At 34.6% G+C, this 18,690-nt stretch overlaps 1 protein-coding gene across 3 annotated transcripts in view; it reads right to left on the bottom strand.

The window, feature by feature from the left end:
• MTA1-like (metastasis associated 1-like) overlaps positions 1–18,690 on the bottom strand; it is a 469,434-nt gene that overhangs the window by 67,015 nt on the left and 383,729 nt on the right. For all 3 annotated transcript variants that reach the window (XM_069817155.1, XM_069817153.1, XM_069817154.1), the window contains 3 exons: positions 10,619–10,736; positions 8,259–8,461; positions 3,006–3,194 (listed from right to left, as the gene is read on the bottom strand). In XM_069817155.1, coding sequence (XP_069673256.1) covers positions 3,006–3,194; positions 8,259–8,461; positions 10,619–10,736 — 510 coding nt within the window. The remainder of the gene's footprint in view (positions 1–3,005; positions 3,195–8,258; positions 8,462–10,618; positions 10,737–18,690) is intronic.

Raw genomic sequence — 18,690 nt, 5'->3', positions numbered from 1 at the left:
CCAGCAATACAGGGTTAGTCAGGGCTGCCAACTGCCAATCAGTTGGGGAAATGAAGTTTGGTGCATTCTTTTTGAAGTCAGTTTTATGGAGACTTCATATGGCCTGATGTTGAATCTCTTGGAAGCTCTATCTCTCATCTTTAAATAAAGTATTTTTCAAATTACTGACCACTGATTCCAAAAAGGTTTTTGATGTACTATTCCTAGTGTTTACAACTTCTTCTAACTGGAACTGTACCTGGTCGTCATGACTTCCACACTACAAAATCACGAATGAAGGAAGATGACAGCATCTCTGAATGTATAGTTTCTTTTTGTGACCCTTTCACATAAAGCATTAAGTCAATCCTTTTCATGTTGAAACATTCAATTGTAATGAAATGTATCTTTATATGGATATTTTCTGCAAATTGTTCCAGAAGATGGTTAGAATTTCATCTCCCAGAATTTTAAATTTTCTATTAATCTGTACTCTAATACTCCTGAAGTAATAATAAACATAAATAAATATTTATTCGAAGATCATCTCTCAAAGATTAAACACAATTACTTAATCCTTATTAACTGATAATGGAATGGATTTAGAAGAAAATGATCATGTATGGCAGACCATTCCAACACAGTGTTTGAGGACAAGGGAGCTCGGACGCTGCCCTCTGTCTGCCCAGGGCAGACCTCCACTCCTCTTTGTTGCTGAGGCTGTGGTGATGTACGAATACATGCATCATCAACTCTTCTCCTTGACTGTTCAATGATATCCTTCAGCCATTGCTGGATTATGTGTTCCATCAGTCAATCATTCATCCATTTGGTGTACTATTATTTGTGCTTAGCGGTTTTGAATAAGAATGAAGAGAAGTGCGTCGACAGTTGGTTCAGAATTTAATCCCTCTTGGGAGGGCTTGTATCTTGTCTAATCTGACGACAACAATGTTCAATGTTTAATATGCCACATCAATGTACGGGCAAAAACGTACATTAAGTGTCTCTTTGAAGTTAAACATTCTTATACTCATGCTCATATTATTGGCAAAGAGAGGAAGGCATTAATAACGAAACTAAAAGTCGAAATGCAGTCTTCTTACGATGAGATAAATATCATTTAAACTAATTAAGTTTATAAAAACGTTTGTTAAACTGTTAAAGGGTTTTCTGTCCATTTAACTATGTATGGTAAGTATTATGTATTTTTTGTATAGTGACAATGTCACTAAAAATTCATTTTTCCCTTTCTTTCACAACACACTGAGTGAGCCAAGTTCCGAAAGAGCTGTGCATGCAAGCTATATTGTTGCTCTAAATATCGCCAAAAATAGCCGGCCTTTCATGGACGAAATGTTTTGTTAAGGAGTGCATGATTTCAACTTCAGAAATATTTTGTCCTCTGGTGACGTTATTTGAGTCAATTAGTCTCTCTCTACAAACAATCTCTCGCCAAGTGCAGGAACTTGGTGAACATTTTTATGGCACTTTTTTCTGTAAATGTTGAGCAGGCTCCAGTCAAATTTCGAAGAGAACTGATAAGGCTTCAATGTCACACAATTTTGAAAGATAGATATTACAATATTCCAGGCAGCCTCGTTGCATTTTATAAGAACTTGGAACAAAAAGAGTTCCTGCATATCCACGCATTGAAATGCAAGTTAATTGCTGTGTTTGGCTCTACATATCTGTGCGAACACATATTCTCAGTCATGAATCTGAATAAAAGTAAAACTAGGTCATGTTTGTCCGATGTGTCAGAAGCAGCATTACACATTCATTCTGCTCAAATAATTTTCCTTGATATAACTAAGTCGGTGAAATCAAAGAAAAACTACAGAAAAAAAAGGATAATTTTATTTTGTTGTACTATTATTTTGTAAAGGCCAATTGTTGTAATTCTTGAATTCTTTCTGTGTCACAAAATGTGCCATCCATACACCTCACTGGCTCACTCCACCCCATGAATGTGTGCCTCTCTCTCAGAGATTGGTATTCTGTCTCTTTCCCATTCACTCACTGTCTCTCTCTCTCCAGGGCTCGTATAGCTCCTATGAACTCAGGGCTGCCCACTTAGACTGGTCTGATGTATGGATTGTATCTTTACAATATCAAAGATACTAGAGAAACACAGAGAGTATAATGTTCCTAATGTCCCAACATATATAACTTTCATTGACTTTGAAAAGGCCTTTGATACGGCTAATCGTGAAATTATGTGCACAATTTTAAAGAAGAAAGGTATCCCAAATCATTTGATAAGAACAATACAGAACTTTTATACAAACACTAAAATACACCAGTATATGGAAATTGGAGTTAGTAATGATGTTAAATACTACATAACACAAAAAGTGAGACAAGGATGTCCATTATCACCTTCCCTTTTTAATGTATATACAGGGTGAATATAAACTATAGGGACAAACTTCAGAAAGTGAACAAAAAAGTTCATGTGAACAAATGTCCGGAATACAACATAATTACTTTTCATTCCATTGTTGCATGACACTAGCCATTTAATTTCTGATAACTTAAGAACTGGTGTTCGAAGTACCCATCCCTCCCTCTCATGAGCCTCAATGCAAACATCCATGCGTTGAATCATGGATTGACGCACTCGTTTTAATGTTCTGGTCTGTATCCAAATAGTGTCACTGGCTGTTTTGACAAGCTGTTCAAGTGTCTGCACATCAACAACTGGCTCAGCAAACACGACACCTTCAGCAGTATACAAATAACCTATTTATTTTCAACCTACTGTGGATCTCGAAAATCTCAAAACCTAACAATAAGTTTTTACCTTAAGTAAAATAATGATTTCAACACAACTTTAATAATATATACTCTCCAGTCCATCACTTGCATTCCAAAACACATAATCTTCTCTACACATAAAATACCAATGAGGTAGTTGCAGTTGAACTGCTTTATGATGTCAAAAATCAACTACATCATTTCTTTTCAAAGTTGGTAACAGTGTTAATGATAACATTAGGTATAAAGAATAGTAATTTACTCACAAAGTCTTGTCGAATATCATTGAAATCTTTGCCATATTTTTCAAGTGCTTCTTCAAACAGATTAGCTTCAGATGCTGACCATTCCTCCATTTCATCGCGACAGAGGACGGGACCCGTCGAGGGAACTAATGAACTAATAGCATCAGCCATATTGTACGAGTGCTTATGAAGTGTGTCCATTGCATGAAACTGGAAATAAAATTAATATAAACACAACATTAATAATATCTCCTTACCTAAATGTTAATACTTACTTATTTACTGGCTTTAAAGGAACCCGGAGGTTCACTGCCGCCCTCACATAAGCCCGCCATTGGTCCCTATCCTGAGAAAGATTAATCCAGTCTCTATCATCATATCCCACCTCCCTCAAATCTAGTTATTATATGCTTATATAAGTTGTGTTGACTCTCGCTAAGTGGTTTTCTATTTTATTTTATCAATCTTAGTTATTATTTTATTATCGTTAATATTTTTATTTTATTATTATTAATTAATTAATTTGTATTACTATCTTTGTATTATCTTCGTCACTGTTATTCTATTACTACTATTATTCTTATTAATTTATTATTATTATTATTATTATTATTATTATTATTATTATTATTATTATTATTATTATTATTATTGTTACTATTATTTCTATCATCAACACTATTATTGATGTCAGTAAAATTTATGTAGACTCTACTGGACTGTACCCGAGCACGAGCACTTGTTCATTTCGGATATCTATTCAAATGTATCATTTCAAATGTAAGTTTGAAATTTATTCTTGTCATTTGTAATTTGATAATTATGTATGAAGATCTTTTCCATGTGCCATCCAACTTCCACAGAAGCAAGTCTTAAGAGAGTCATTTTCTTTACGAATAACAGAAGCAATTCAAGTGTTGATCACTTGGATTTCCAAAATATTTCACTCTCCTAGTAGCAAGGTTGCCAGACTATTCAGAAATCCAGGACAGGTGATGCTATTGCATATCTTAACACGACTACACATTTGAATTAATTCAATTTGTAATGCAATTGATTTTATTTTATACATCTTGATTACACAACTTTTAACACTGTATCACTTCGGAATATGTATGGTAAGATGACCCATAAATAGGTCGAAACATGTAAACGAGGTATGTTGAAATTTAACACACGAAAGACTTACCATACATATTCCGAAGTGATTTTATTTGTTTTATGTATTTCAATCAATTACATAGGGCGTAAACTTTTAATTTTGTTACATTTTTCCTTACTTACTTTACTTACTTATGGTTTTTAAAGAATCTAGAGGTTTACTGCCGCCCTCACGATTATGAAATTTCCTTTGAATTATTGATAAAGTCTAGAAAAATAATGTCTTATTACAGCCTGATCAATATACAGAAAAAAATTAATGATACAGTGTTTAAATTCTATCAATAATAAATCAGTTTCCAAAGAGAGTATGGTAAAGAATAAAGATACTGTATAATAGCTATATCTAATACATACTATAGTATTACCATTTTTTATTTCAATATAACCTGATAGGAGCGCCAGGCAGCATTGAAGATGATGTTGAACACAAGTTGGACAGGGTCTTGAAAAAATAAGTAAGGAATTTTAAAGATAATTTTACAGAAATGAACAAAGAATTGTACTTTTCCAATCTTTCTAACATTCCAGGACAAATGTAATTCAATCCAGGACACAGGACATATCATTAAAATCCAGAACAATTCTGGGAAATCCAGGACATCTGGCAACCCTGTCTAGTAGTTCGACAAAGTATGCGCCAACATTTTCTTAATAGTAACATATTTCATTAAGATTCACACAACCTCAGTTTTTACATCCCACAATGGACTCATTTCAAATGCAATTAGACTTGCAAAGTGATGGTGGTAGTACTAGTAGTAGCCGTTGGAGTTATCATAATCTAGTTTTTTTTTAAATACCATGAGTCATATACTGCCCTGCTAAGCAAAAGTGCCGTATCTGCAGGAAAATTGAAAAATGGGGTTTTCACACTTTATAGGGTTTTGTACTGTCAGAAATTCATTGGACTACGTAAAAATGCGGTATCTCCAATGACAAATGAAATATAAGCTTTTTATTTTGCCGTATCTGCACAAAATCACTAGATAAACTAAGCAAGACTGCAGTATGTCTCTCATGCTACGCAAAAATGCGGTATGTGAGTTGCAGATACTGCATTGTTGCTTAGTACCAAGCATATACCGCGGTCTTTCTTAGCATTGTCACACTCTTTTTATCCACATGCCGAATTCTGCTTCAGTATGCACCTGTCAGTGTTATATTAAACAGCAGTCTGTGTTAAAAACAATTATAATTATGTCCTCTTCTTCTAGATCTAAACAATTAGTGAAATTAGCTTTGGAAAAATGTTCTTTATCCAACATGATAGAAAATGAAAATTTTAATTCAAGTGTTGCAAGTCAACTTACGAATTCTAGCTTATGAGACGTTCACTTCAGTGGGAAAGAAATCTAAATTGAAACCTTTCGCATTTGTTTGGAACAACATACGAGTATAATGAAATTATTACAGGACGAAATAAGAAAGGTATTATAGGTACGTTTTACATGTTCCTGAAAGACAGAGAGATGTCAAAATATAGTAATTTGGGTGGATAATTGTTCAAGCCAGAACAAGAACTGATGTCTGTATTCTTTCTTGGTTTTCATGGTGAATTCCAAGGAAATAGCTGCCCAAGAAATCAACCTTTTCTGTTTTGAACCAGGACATAATTTATTCTGCTTATAGTATTCATCACCAAGTTAAAAATGTCTCTCAAAAAGCAGAAAAGAACTTTGACGATTTTGTAGACGCTTGTCAAGATAAAAATAATGAAAAAATGGAACTAATAAAGATAGATCACACAAACTTCCACAAAGGAGAGATTCCACTGCCCATCAGAAAAAACTGCAAAACAACTACCTTACCTCAAGGATATCGTTCATGTGAAATCAGTGAGAGGTAACTATGTATTGGAGTACAAAACAACATATAATGAAACTGAAAGTTACAAAACTTTAGATTTCCTGCAAAAGAAAGCACAGAAAAGACATGGCATGCAATTCCCTGAACATCTGGATAAGCCCTGTGGATTTGATCTTGAGAATATATATATATATTGGGTTATTTTACGACGCTGTATCAACATCTAGGTTATTTAGCGTCTGAATGATATGAAGGTGATAATGCCGGTGAAATGAGTCCGGGGTCCAGCACCGAAAGTTACCCAGCATTTGCTCGTGTTGGGTTGAGGGAAAACCCTGGAAAAAACCTCAACCAGGTAACTTGCCCCGACCGGGATTCGAACCCGGGCCACCTGGTTTCGCGGCCAGATGCGCTGACCGTTACTCCACAGGTGTGGACGATCTTGAGAAGAGAGATAGAATTGAGAACACCTTGAAAGAAGGCATTCCAGAAAACAGACTTAAATTCTGGCGACATTTACTAATACAGTAAATATTTTGTGCATACTTATGTTTAAAGATTGATTATTATTAATAATATTACATTGTTAATACTATAATTTTGTTCATGACTTAAATTGTGATTTTTTTTCGTCTCTCATAATGTCATGTTGTAAAATAATTAGAAAGGATTTATCATATGTATTCAATTTTTGTTACTAATAGGTTTCTGCATTTGTTATTGCATATTATTCATGTAGCATTATTAATTAAAATAGAGAATCGTCAACTTCAGAACTTCAACATAAGAGACGCCTAGAACCATAAGGGCCTAAAGCACACTATGGTGAATTTGTATATTTTAGCATATATGCATATTCTGATATATTTTAATAGACATTGTGGGATGTATAAGATTGTACCATGAACAAATCAAAACCTAACATATTAGAAATCTGAATAATAATTTGAATATCATAAATTAATGTCAATTTTTCGATTCCGTACTTTGGGCCCTTATGGTACTGGATTCCTATTCTTTCATTTCTTAATTTTATGCAGATACAGCATTTTTCCTTAGCAGGGCGGCAACATACGGCATTTTGTAGTTAAGGCAGATATTTATATATTAAGTCATGCTGTGTTAAAGAGCGTTATCTGCAGTTTCTATTAAATGGCTGAATTAATATAATTTTTGTTTGTTTCAGTAATTTTGTAATGTCGTATATAGCTGGAAACCACGTAAATTATGAAATCATACGTAAAAATCGAAAGGGGCTGTACAGAAAACTTTAAACTCATTTTTCTCGATACTTTGCTTTTTGTAGATATGGCACTTAGCCTTAGCAGGGCAGTATAGAGGCTTATTTAATGAAATTATGTCACAATCTATATTCCCTCCCCCATAAAATCTGAAATTAAAGGAGCTGAATTACCCCTCCTTCAATTGGCAGAGTACCTGGCTAATGGGAGCAAGACGAAAGATATGTCAGGTGAAGGTAAGGTATTTTTTTTGCCACAACTTTCGAAACAGTTTTGGACCCATTAAGTGTATTACAGAAATATCTAGTATTCTTATCCCATATGTATAGTGATCAGAATTTATTAATCACCCACTTAATCTTATTCGAGGGTTATGAAAGCTTGGAAAGCTCAATCTCCTTAAACTTAGATATTATCTACATCGAATATCTTTCTTTTACAAACTCGTAACTGCTTGACGCCACCAATAAGGATTAAACTTGATATTTAAACTATGTCAGATTTAAACATTTTGTAAGTGCAAGGGAAGAAATTATTTTCAGTTACAAATACATACTATATTTATTTATTCTATTTATGCAAATTTTCATTTAATTTTACAATTTGTGTCAAAACCAGAAAAAGGTTCCATATTTCTGATAAGTTGTTATAATAAACATGACTGCATAGATTTCATGTAAAATAATGAACTTTTTGTTTTATCTCGCTTATACTATGTAATAGTTCTAAACACAAATACAAAATCTCATCAGTAAAGGTGTTATATTCAATTAAATGAAGTCACACTCTCAAGGTTAGTGTAAACTTACATCTGCAAACAAATACCTTTGTTAATATTTAAAACAGTTTTTAAAATATCGAAACAGTTGTTTGAAGACATTGATATTTTAAAAACGAATTTTAAATGTTAATAAAGGTAACTGTTATAACTTACAAGCATCTTGAACACTGCAGAAATTACACTTGATCTTCAAAAGTGCAAAACTTATACCTGTCAGTTTTTCATGGTCTAATAACTAACTTGAAAGTTTCATTTGCACTTCAACATGAACTTCATACTCACCAATGTGATATCTCGTGAAGCAGCTGCTGCGCTCATGTGAAGGCTCGGTTGCTTCACAGAACTTGAGCAGTCCAGTGCACGAGCAAATGTTCCCACTGATCTAGAAATAACTAGAAATTGGTCAATTTGTCTATCTGTGAGGTGATGTGTTGGAGTCCATACTAATGTTTCCAAATCTTCAAGATTTCGGTTGTCAGGTTCATCTGGAATATAATAAGTACCAGTAGGTATGAATATGCAATCTTCCAAAAATAAGTAATGATATGGATACTATATACGACTGTTTCTTTTCATTTATTCACTTATTTAATGAAAACAAAACTGTTCAATGTAACAAGTACCCCTGCAACAGCATTTTAACTGAAGAAAGGGCTTTATTGCTGAAAGTCTCTGTAATATTTTGTTGTGCATGCCACACGAAAAGTGAGAAACATCTAATATTAATGTTATATATGATTAGTAGGAATGTGTTTTCACTGTCATTCAGAAGTATATTGCATGATTGGTCTGAATACTGTAATACAATCAAAATGTTTTCACATGCCACTCTACATAATTCCTTAAACAAAACAGTATGACAAAAATCATTCATTGTTTTCTGGAGGAGGGAGGAGGGAAGTTATATAACATTTAAAAGCTGCATAAAATCGTAAAACTCTCATTAAATAAATCTAATTTGAGTAATATATATATATATATATATATATATATATATATATATATACTGTATATATACTGTATATATACAGTGCTGTCATGGTAATTTTTTTCTTTTTTTCTTGGCCATACGCCTCACTGCTTGTTTTCTCCTTGAAAAATATTTTCCTCCTCTCTCTATCTCTCCGACTGTCATTTAATGACTTTTTAATATTAAAGAAGAAGTAAAGAAATTGTTTTGCTTTACATTTTAATTATACAACAAGTTTTGATTTAAAGAACACACCATGTAGCATCACTGTAGATGCACACTTGTCTCGATGAATCTTTGAGTGTGTATTTGCAACAATTCTTGTTTTTCAACAATTATTTTATATAATTCTGGATTTCAATGCTGCAGAGGTGGACAATTTTTGTTTATGAACATTAAACAAAATACATTAGGAACAGCAAGAGATGATCTATGGTCTGTACAGATCTCTGCGTACAAAGCTTAGGCACCCATATGCTGTATGGTTCCATACAGACAAAATTTTCTTTCTCCCCATACAATTAATTAAAAAATTGTAGGTCCCATACAATGTATGACACCGTATGGCCTCAATGACAGCAATGTGTGTGTGTGTCTGTGTGTGTGCGTGCGCGCGCGTGTGTGTGTGTGTGTGTGTGTGTGTGCGTGTGCGTGTGTTATTTTAGACAAGCAGAACGTTTTTATTTTATGGGGCAAATATTTAACTAGCTATGTTGAGTTGAGTAGTCCTATGTCTCTGTTGAGCCTACATACAATATTTCAGTAGGCCTTTAAGAGCTGAAATGCTGGAAGAAGACAAAGATTGAAAAACTATGTACACATGCTTGAAAAAACTATGTCATCATGGCTACAACTTTTCACTACAAGAACTAAGAAGTTAGTTGCTCTTCGTAGGCAACTGAGTTCTGACATGAGAGGTTGAAGTTTACGTATGTGCATGTTTTAATTTTTCTTATGTTGTGCTTGTTACAAAGAGGCAATCATATTGGAGAGCCTGTTAAATAGACCTCTGAAGGAAAAAATGTAAATAAAACAGTCGAATATGTTTACTCCAGATTTAAACTTAATACAAGAACTATAGATGGAGGAAAGTAAAGTGCATATAAAAGAACATTCAATAGAAAAAAAAATGTTGAATGTATGAACGTAAAGTTCAGAATCCTCTATGGTTCCCAACTTTGAAGGATTCAACTCGAGAGTGATTGATAAATTCTGCAGCAGAAAGCAGTGACATATGGATTTCATTTTTCGGCAATTAGTGATCATTATAGACCTGGAAAAATTATTAACAAAATTTACGACTTTTATGACATAGTTTCATAAAACTTGACTTTACAATTTAGACTACAGTTCACATTTTTGCATATTTCTGTCATTATAGTAGATCAAATGTCAACAGTAATCTAAATTAAAGAGTGAAATTTTGTAAAAATAAATCACATAAATCTTCAATTTTGCTAATAATAATTTGTCCATGTTTGTATATTTTTATAATAACTTCTGTATATTTCTTTGCTTCCTCTTAGTTTCGTAGTTGGTTATTTAAAAAATAGTACAGCTCACATCTGATTTCTTACACGAGCTGCCACTGATCTCAATGTTATATGAAGTGAAGCATGCAACCAACAAAACAATCACAATGTTGTAGTCATGAAATTGAATTTGTAGTTACCTTCTTTCAACAAAGGTGTTGGATCTGCTTGATATCTGCTGCCAACTCGAATTTCCCCCTTGTCCGCTAAGAGGGTTTTGTGTGTTGGATCAAATACCAAACAGTAAAAAAAAGTATCCTAGGAAAGAAAAAGAATGGTTGAGGTTAGAATCAGCCAGTACTCTAATTTGTAGCTTAGAATTAATTTCTCCAACAATTTGGAACTGCAAAGTTTAAATATGCCAAGCTCTGGCCACAACTTACATTATTGCATAATCATTGTATGATATACAATTCCTGAACTAAGAAAATGGTCCTTTCAAAACTCTACTGCAGAGCAGCACAGCTCCAGTAAATAAAAATTAATAAAAACATATTTGTGCTCTACAATGAGACAGGGTCATTTATCAGCTTTAGCTAGCACCTCTATTGAGTGTGAAGTTGTCAAAAACTTGGATCTCTCTCAAATTATTAATACTTTCGCAGAAAGCAAAGCCAGGCGTGGAAAATTTGTGTATGGATATAAGGTAGTTTAACCTTTTGCAGTGTGGTGAAATTGTCTTAAAAAACTCTCGACATATGAAGTTAATATGAAGTTTTGAAAATAATACGATATAATGTTTAAAAACATATTTGGTACAGTGTGATGGACTGAACTAGAATAACGTTAACTTTAGCATTCATCATGAATGTCACTGGATGAAGTCTTCACGTGTAGTAAATCACTCAACATAATTATAATAAAGACGAATTGCGCACAAATGTGCTCATAACAACACTACAAGTCTTGTCTACTGTATGCAACTAAGCTCCTTGTTCTTTTTACACTTCTAGGTGGTATTGTTTACATTTTCTCTACATAATACACAGATGCAATCGTCTGCTGCTTGATGAAAACTCGTTGCATGCAAGTTTAACATAATTATTATAATGGATTATTTTAGGGTTCAGTGTTTAAGAGGCCCAAAAACTTTGAAAACCGAATGGAGGCGTGGGATGCTAATATCATAAAGCGCTGTATAAGAAATTCGTTTGGGCCGGGCCTGACTACTGGTACCACAAATTCAGTCTTCAGATTTATTAAAACATATTTTCTTAATAATTTAGCAACAAAGCCAGCAATATATACAATCACATTTTCAGAATATGCTGTCACTGAGAATGATGTAAGAATGAGGGGGTGTTGTAATTGCTGTCTATAGTTGAAAGCTCAAAAGAGTCATATCGCCTCTGATTCTCAAAACATTAAGGATCATTATACAGAGCAGTAAGAGATTAGAAAATACCACTGGGTATATAGGCTTCTTCTTAGCGGACACATCCCTTTTGTAATATAACTTAAATAAGTTATTCACATATTTTCAACGTATATAAAATAACAGAAGTAAATATATCCCATGTACTCGTTATTGGAAATATAAATAAACTAATACATGTTATTTTATGAGCAATATCAACCATTTATATTTGAAGCAATGCTTAGTTACAGTATTTAGATTTACTTCTGCTATTTTAAATAATACATGTTAGAAAATACTTAAGTAAGTTTAGTTATATTACAGTAAAAGGAGGATGTCCGCTAAGATGATGCCTAAATTTAAATTATGTTTTATTTACTTAATGACGCTCACAACTGCAAAGCTTATCAGCGTTGCCATTATGCCAGAATTTTGTCCTGCAGAAGTTATTCTAAATACCACTAAATCTAGTGACATGAACCTGTCGCATTTAAGCACACTTAAATGCCATCGATCTAAGCTGGGATCGAACCCGCAACCTCGAGCACAGAAAGCCAAGACTATACCGACTACGCTACCCAGGGCGACAGAGAGAAGATGCCTATACAGGATGTAAAAAAATATATGTTACAAGGCTCAGTGTTAGGTAGATGGGTACCATGTGATCATATTTTGTTATAAAACCCACGTCCAGAAATGCTTAGTTTAGATGCTAGCATTTCTGAAATATGGAGGAGAGCATAGGCAGAATGGATCACAAAAGCTAGTTAAAAAAAAAAAAGACAATTGAAATACTGTAAGTAAACAGCAATTTAATCAACTACAGAAGGTGCTCCAAATGGCTGCTACCAACTTCGAAACATTTTGTGCATCGCCTGGTTAGGTATATCATGTCGAACTCTTGGAAAGATTCCAGGCATATCTCAGATGACTCCAGCTGCTACTTGAATTCATGTTACAAGATCTTGTTGTGTCTCTAAGGGAGTCTCGTACACCAGGGTTTTCATGTACCCCCAGAAAAAAGAAATCCAATGGTGTCAGGTCAGATGAGCGAGGAGGCCAGGCTATTGGGCCTCTACGTCCAATCCATGTTGCCAAAGGTGTCATTCAAGTGGCCATGTACCTCATGATTGAAGTTGTGCTGGAGCGCCATCATGCTGGAAGCACATAGCAGACTCTAATGGTCTGTTTACCTACAGTCATCCCCCTCCCGTTTCGGAGGCTCTAGTGCGTAAACAAAGAATCTCTGGACATGGGTGCAATTTCAATTTCAATGATCTTTTTTACTTCTTTCGTAGTTTTTGTGATCTGTACTGCCTACATCCTCTTCCGTATTTCAGAGACACTAGCATGTAAACAAAGCGTTTCTGGATATGGGTTTATTAACAAAATATGATCACATGCTACCCATCTACTTACCATCGAGCTTTGTACGATATTTTTATATACCCTGTATACCCAATGGTATTTTCTAAACTTCGAATGCTCTATAGCTGTGGTTCTCAAACTTTTCAAGTCCGGGACCCACCTTGAAGGATATTAAACTTCATGCGACCCATAAGTTAAATTAGTGCACTCTGATCACTGATGAAAGAGTAAATACTGTATGATTGTATGTTAATAAAAATACTACTATATTACTCTAATTGAGCACATGTTCAAATTTTGTTAAAATATTTTGTACTCACCGAACTAATGTTATGGATAGGCCTGTCGTGTATGCATAAGTTTGTGTATGTTGGATTCAAGTTCAGTTAACTTGAGTAATAAATCAGAGCACACATCAAGTCTTAGTTCTGTACTTGCTTTTCACTTGAACTAAAGAAGAAAATCTCTTTTCACAAAGATATGATGCTGTGAATGGCATAAGCAACTTTAATGCCCCATTCGAAAGTTCACGATATTCATGCCTTAATGATATCCAAAAAGTTACTGTACTATATTTGAGTGTAAAAATTTAGTTTAAATGTCAAAATAGCTAATATCACACAATTGTTCTCTTAGTTTCACTGACAAGTTTGAACTTTCAAAATATAGGAATTGGTCTCGAATCCAATTGAATTCACTGTAATTTTCTGGAAAATAACTTTCAATCTCATTACTGACAGCAGAGAGATGGGATACTACAGAATCACAAAAATCAGAAGGTAAAGAAAAATCAATCAAAAGATTGGAAACACAGAACTATTACTTTTGACGTACTCTAACCACAGACTGATCTTTTTCTGAAATGATTTGATTTTATTATAAGCTTTGAAGACAGTGATGACTGAACCTTGAAAGGACAGACTGAGTTCATTTATTTCGGAAAATATGTCTGCCATATAAACCAATGTGACCAGTCAATTGTCATCTAGAAACAAAGCCACGCACATTTTCTTACAATCATTCAAAAATAGTAAAACTTCTTGCCTAAGCTCGAAAAGTCTTACGAGGACTTTACCCCTTGAAAGCCAGCACACTTCTGTGTGAAGCAGGAGGTGCTTATGTTCACTACCAATTTCGTCGCAAAGCTTTTATGAAGTTTATCACTTTAATTGTAGTGTCGATGTTTTCGTCGGGAGTTGCCTAAGGCGGCAATTCCAGGGCAGCAGCATTTTCTCTCTCTCTCTCTCTCTCTCTCTCTCTCTCTCTCTCTCTCTCTCTCTCTTCTTCCTCCCCCCCCCCCATTTTCATTTAACAGTAAAATTTGTTTTCAAAACACTTGTTGGTAAATACTTTCTGAAGTTTGTTCTTGAACACCTTGTGGAAATCGGACAGTTTTATTGCATTCCGCAGTCGCGGCAAGAGTAAAATGGAAGTGTACAGCTGCATAATTATATTGTAATACCAGTATCACGTTATTGTTAATATTACTAAATTCAATATTTTGAAATTAAAGGACGAGGAAGCTAAGCAAAATTATCAGGTCGAAATTTCGAATAGGTTTGCCACTTTAGAAAGTTCCGACGAAGCTGAGAAAGAATTAGATGTTAATAGCGTGTGGGAAAATATCAGAGATAGTATCAAAATTGCAACTGAGCAGAGCATAGGTTATTATGAAACTAAGAAAAAAAACCGTGGTTTGATGAAGATTGTTGCATGATAGTAGAAAGAAGGAAACAGGCAAAATTGAAATTCTTACAGGATCCAGTTGAGGAGAAGAGAGATAATTATTTCAATGAAAGAAGGGAAGCAAGTCGTACACTTAAGAATAAAAAGAGAGGTTACTTGAAAGAAAAACTGAATGAGGTAGAAACAAACAGTAAGAATAAAAACATCCGAGATTTATATAAGGGTATAAAGGAATTTAAGAACGGATATCAGCCAAGGGTAAACGTGATCAAGGATGAGAATGGTGACTTGCTTGCAGACTCTCCATCAATCCTAAACAGATGGAAAAACTATTTTGAGCAACTACTAAATGTACACAGGTCAAATAGAAATGATCGGGACGAAATTGAAATACAAACTGCGGAGCCATTTATACCCGAACCCACGCTTTCAGAAGTCGAAATAGCAATAGAAAATCTGAAAAAGTACAAGTCTCCAGGTATCGATCAAATTCCAGCAGAATTAATACAAGAGGGTGGAAGTGCATTATATAGCGAAATTTATAAATTTGTACTTGCTATTTGGGAAAAGGAAATTGTACCAGAACAATGGAAGGAGTCCATAATTGTACCTATTTTTAAAAAGGGGGACAAAACCAACTGTGGTAACTTTCGAGGAATATCACTTTTGTTGACGTCGTACAAAATTTTGTCCAATATCCTTTTGAGAAGATTAACTCCGTATGTAGATGAAATTATTGGGGATCATCAATGCGGTTTTCGGCGTAATAGATCGACTATTGATCTGATTTTTTGTATTCAACAGATATTGGAGAAAAAATGGGAGTATAAGGGTACAGTACATCAGTTATTCATAGACTTCAAAAAGGCATATGACTCGGTTAAGAGGGAAGTATTATATGATATTCTTATTGAATTTTGTATTCCCAAGAAACTAGTTCGATTAATTAAAATGTGTCTAGTGAAACATACAGCAGAGTCCGTATAGGTCAGTTTCTATCTGATGCTTTTCCAATTCACTGTGGACTAAAGCAGGGAGATGCACTATCACCTTTACTTTTTAACTTCGCTTTAGAATATGCCATTAGGAAAGTTCAGGATAACAGGCAGGGTTTGGAATTGAACAGGTTACATCAGCTTCTTGTCTATGCAGATGACGTGAATATGTTAGGAGAAAATACACAAACGGTTAGGGAAAGCACAGAAATTTTACTTGAAGCAAGTAAAGCGATCGGTTTGGAAGTAAATCCCGAAAAGACCAAGTATATGATTATGTCTCGTGACCAGAATATTGTACGAAATGGAAATATAAAAATTGGAGATTTATCCTTCGAAGAGGTGGAAAAATTCAAATATCTTGGAGCAACAGTAACAAATATAAATGACACTCGGGAGGAAATGAAACGCAGAATAAATATGGGAAATGCGTGTTATTATTCGGTTGAGAAGCTCTTATCATCCAGTCTGCTGTCCAAAAATCTGAAAGTTAGAATTTATAAAACAGTTATATTACCAGTTGTTCTGTATGGTTGTGAAACTTGGACTCTCACTCTGAGAGAGGAACATAGGTTAAGGGTGTTTGAGAATAAGGTGCTTAGGAAAATATTTGGGGCTAAGCGGGATGAAGTTACAGGAGAATGGAGAAAGTTACACAACGCAGAACTGCATGCATTGTATTCTTCACCTGACATAATTAGGAACATTAAATCCAGACGTTTGAGATGGGCAGGGCATGTAGCACGTATGGGCGAATCCAGAAATGCATATAGAGTGTTAGTTGGGAGACCGGAGGGAAAAAGACCTTTAGGGAGGCCGAGACGTAGATGGGAGGATAATATTAAAATGGATTTGAGGGAGGTGGGATATGATGATAGAGACTAGATTAATCTTGCACAGGATAGGGGCCGATGGCGGGCTTATGTGAGGGCGGCAATGAACCTTCGGGTTCCTTAAAAGCCATTTGTAAGTAAATAAGTAAGTAAGTAAGTAAGTAAGGTATCACATTATTATACTATGAAACTGCTTAAATTTAACTGCTTGTATAAACAATAATTCATTGTTGAAAATCAAATTCGATGAATTTATTATTTATCGCTATGAATAATAACCAGAACTCTCAGTTACATTTCCAATATATATCGTCAACAATACTACCGTAAACTGAGGTTACTTTGAACACAGAGGAAACTTTGAACATTTTTTTTTTTCTTTTTCTTTTTTTTTTTTTTTTTTTTTTTTTCAGAAAATCATATTTAGGTTTCTACATGCTACTCTTGTTACAGATGGAGGTAAATTTGGTATGAGAATGATTTTATAATAATTTGCCGTCATCTATAACAAGTGCAGCATGTAGAAACCTAAATATGATTTTCTGAAAAAATGCTCAAAGTTTCCTCTGTGTTCAAAGTAACCCCAGTTTACGGTATTTAATCACTTTCCAGCATGTGCATTATATAATTCAATATGAAAGGGTCCTGGGTTTCCAGTCTTCCGTAATATCTCTGCCAGGATTCACCTTGGAAGGGCCGTTGCAATGGATCCTGTGCTGCTTGGTCACTTTGGCGGAATGGATTTAGGGTGGGGGGTAGGGGCCCCCATTGGGTGAGTGAGTGAGGGGTCACATGCGGCCAGTGGGATGGTTCACCTCATTTTCATTCATCCCATAAATTCGGGGTACACAATAGGTCTCAGTATGGCAGACGCGCAAAGGGTCGTCCCTAACCCATCCATAGCGAACTAGCCAAATATGATTCCAAAATCTTTGAATTCAGTGACCTTACTTTACATACAACAGATTTTTCCAGTTTAAATCGCATAAATGCGCAAGCGAAATATTCTTCACTTTTATTTTTAACATCTGAATGGTTTGTTTCTAAGTACCTTGGTAATTTATTTGGTTTTATGGAAGCATTTGAGAGAACTTCGTAACATAATACACACTGTGGTTTGGGTTCGTTTTTATCACCACACCACGTAAATCTCAACCCCAAATAGTTCGAGTCTTATGTACGCTGATATTGCTTTTTTCTTTTCGCGTCAATCGCCGAACTAGTGGCACTTATGTCAGAGCTCGAAGCAGGTACACTTGATTCACCATCACTACCGGGATTGAGTTTCAGTCGAGGACTTTTCTTTTCAATGTTCCCTATTTAAGCCACGCATTCTGTGTCAAATATTAAGACGGAAACACTTATTAAAGTCTTGAACGAAGGCTGAGTGAAGACTTAGTGTGAATAATAGCAAAATTATTACTGTTGACGGTCGGAAACAAAAATGACTGGTCCGAAGAAATTATTTTGATATCTGTCCTGGCAACAATCACAGTTATTCACAAATCTGCGGAGTCCATCACCGCGTGTCAACTTCTTTGCGGTAGCTTCAAAGGCTGCCGCCTGTCAGCCATTATAGAGGTTTTGTTTTGTTGCGAAAACTAACTAATTTTATATAAAATCATAAGCATAAGAAGAAAGACACAACAGGAGACTGAGGAAAATTCTAATTTTATTAACAGTAACGTTTTATTCCCCATTATTAGATTTAAATTTCAAGCTGACTTTTGTCAATTAGAATTACATAATACAAATACACTGCTACCGATCTCAATAATTAAATTAAAAAGAGCGAATGCACTCGTTATCTCCCATTGTTACAGGTGTGTTGTATTAATTTTTTTTGTCAGTCCCGCGTTCACTGAAAGCAGACAGGTTTAGTAATCCCATGTAAACTGAGAAGTTAATTGAATGTTGATAATAACTTTAAAAAAAAAATTCTTGAAATGTTTTATAGATCTGACGGTCGTTCC

The sequence above is a fragment of the Periplaneta americana genome, chromosome 17 (assembly GCF_040183065.1).
Source record: "Periplaneta americana isolate PAMFEO1 chromosome 17, P.americana_PAMFEO1_priV1, whole genome shotgun sequence".
Lineage (NCBI taxonomy): Eukaryota > Metazoa > Arthropoda > Insecta > Blattodea > Blattidae > Periplaneta > Periplaneta americana.
Note: the sequence above shows the minus strand (reverse complement) of the source record. Positions and strands in the feature narration are given on the sequence as shown.